General features: G+C 54.5%; 1 protein-coding gene across 1 annotated transcript in view; it reads right to left on the reverse strand.

Annotated features, from left to right (window-relative positions):
• The window catches only part of LOC108510309 (collagen alpha-1(II) chain-like), a gene marked incomplete at both ends in the record, with an annotated part of 15,113 nt that overhangs the window by 9,459 nt on the left and 4,113 nt on the right, over nt 1-1,541 (reverse strand). Inside the window, 2 exons of the mRNA XM_017839978.1 lie at nt 77-175; nt 280-333. Coding sequence (XP_017695467.1) covers nt 77-175; nt 280-333 — 153 coding nt within the window. The remainder of the gene's footprint in view (nt 1-76; nt 176-279; nt 334-1,541) is intronic.

A 1,541-nucleotide genomic window follows, 5' to 3' on the forward strand; every position in this document is an offset into this window, starting at 1 on the left:
AGGTGGCAGTGCTCATTTTTGGGTGGGAACAGGTGGCAGTGCTCATTTTTGGGTGGGAACAGGTCTCAGTACTCACGTTGGCACCTTTGGGGCCGGGGAATCCCATCACACCGGGCTGGCCACGGGCACCCTGTGGGCCGGGGGGGCCGGGGCGCCCGTCCTCGCCGGGGGCACCCTGTGGGGAGGGGAGGGGGTGTCAGGGGGCGCCTGTGCCAGACCCCCCCACCCCATCCAGCCCCCTGCCCACCCCCCAACACCCCCACGTGCGGCTTCACTTACGGTGGGGCCGACTTTGCCTTGGGGTCCAGCGTCACCGGGGCGGCCCGTGAGGCCCTGCAGGGGACAGGGGAGCTCTGAGGGGGGGCTGGGCACCCCTCATGGGGGGGGGCACGAGGGTCTGCCCAACCCCCACCACCCCAGAGAGCGTCTTTGCTCACCCCAAAGAGCGCCCGACCCCAAAGAGCACCCAATCCCAAAAAGGATCCGACCCCAAAGAGCACCCAATCCCAAAGAACATCTGACCCCAAAGAGTGTCCAACCCCAAAAAGTATCTGACCCCAAAGAGCACCCAATTCCAAAAAGGATCCAACCCAAAGTGTGTCCGACCCCAAAAAATATCCAACCCCAAAGAGCACCCAATCCCAAAGAACATCTGACCCCAAAGAGTGTCCAACCCCAAAAAATATCTGACCCCAAAGAGCACCCGACCCAAAAAAGGATCCAACCCCAAAAAGGATCCGACCCCAAAAAGGATCTGACCCCAAAGAGCACCCAACCCCAAGAAGCATCTTTGCCAACCCCAAGTGCGTCTTAACCCCAAATGCACCTTGGTCACCCCAGAAGGCTTCTTAATTAGCGAAGAGCATCTTAATTAGCCCTAAAATGTGCTTTGGACACCCCAGAGGGCGTCTTAATTAGCCAAGAGCATCTTAATTAACCCCAAAGGATTTCTTGGTTGTCACCAGAGAGCAACTGACCCAACCCCAGAAAACACCTTAATGTCAAAGAGTGCCATGGGCGAGGCCAAAAGCACTGCATTGACCCCAAAAGCATCTTAAACAACCCTAAAATCACCTCACTTACCCCAGAAGCACCTCAGACAACCCTAAAAGCACCTTATTAACCCCAAAGGCACTTTGTCGACCCCAAAAGCACCTAGTTGACCCCAGAAGCACCTCAGACAACCCCAAAAGCACCTTATTGACCCCAAAAGCACATGATTGACTCTTAACCCTAAAAGCACCTTATCGACCCTAAAAGCACCTTATCAACCCCGGAAGCATCTCATTGACCCCAGAAGTACCTCATTGACCCCGAAAGCACCTCACTGACCCCAGAAGCATCTTAGCCCTAAAAGCACCTTATCGACCCTAAAAGCACCTTATCGACCCTAAAAGTGCCTTATTGACCCCAAAAGCACCTTATTAACCCCAGAAGCATCTTAACCCTAAAAGCACCTTATCAACCCTAAAAGCACCTTATTGAACCCAAAAGCACCTCATTGACCCCGAAAGCACCTCATTGACTCCGGGAGCATCTTA

The sequence above is a fragment of the Lepidothrix coronata genome, unplaced genomic scaffold (genome assembly GCF_001604755.1).
Source record: "Lepidothrix coronata isolate B3197 unplaced genomic scaffold, Lepidothrix_coronata-1.0 Scaffold633, whole genome shotgun sequence".
Classification (NCBI taxonomy): domain Eukaryota; kingdom Metazoa; phylum Chordata; class Aves; order Passeriformes; family Pipridae; genus Lepidothrix; species Lepidothrix coronata.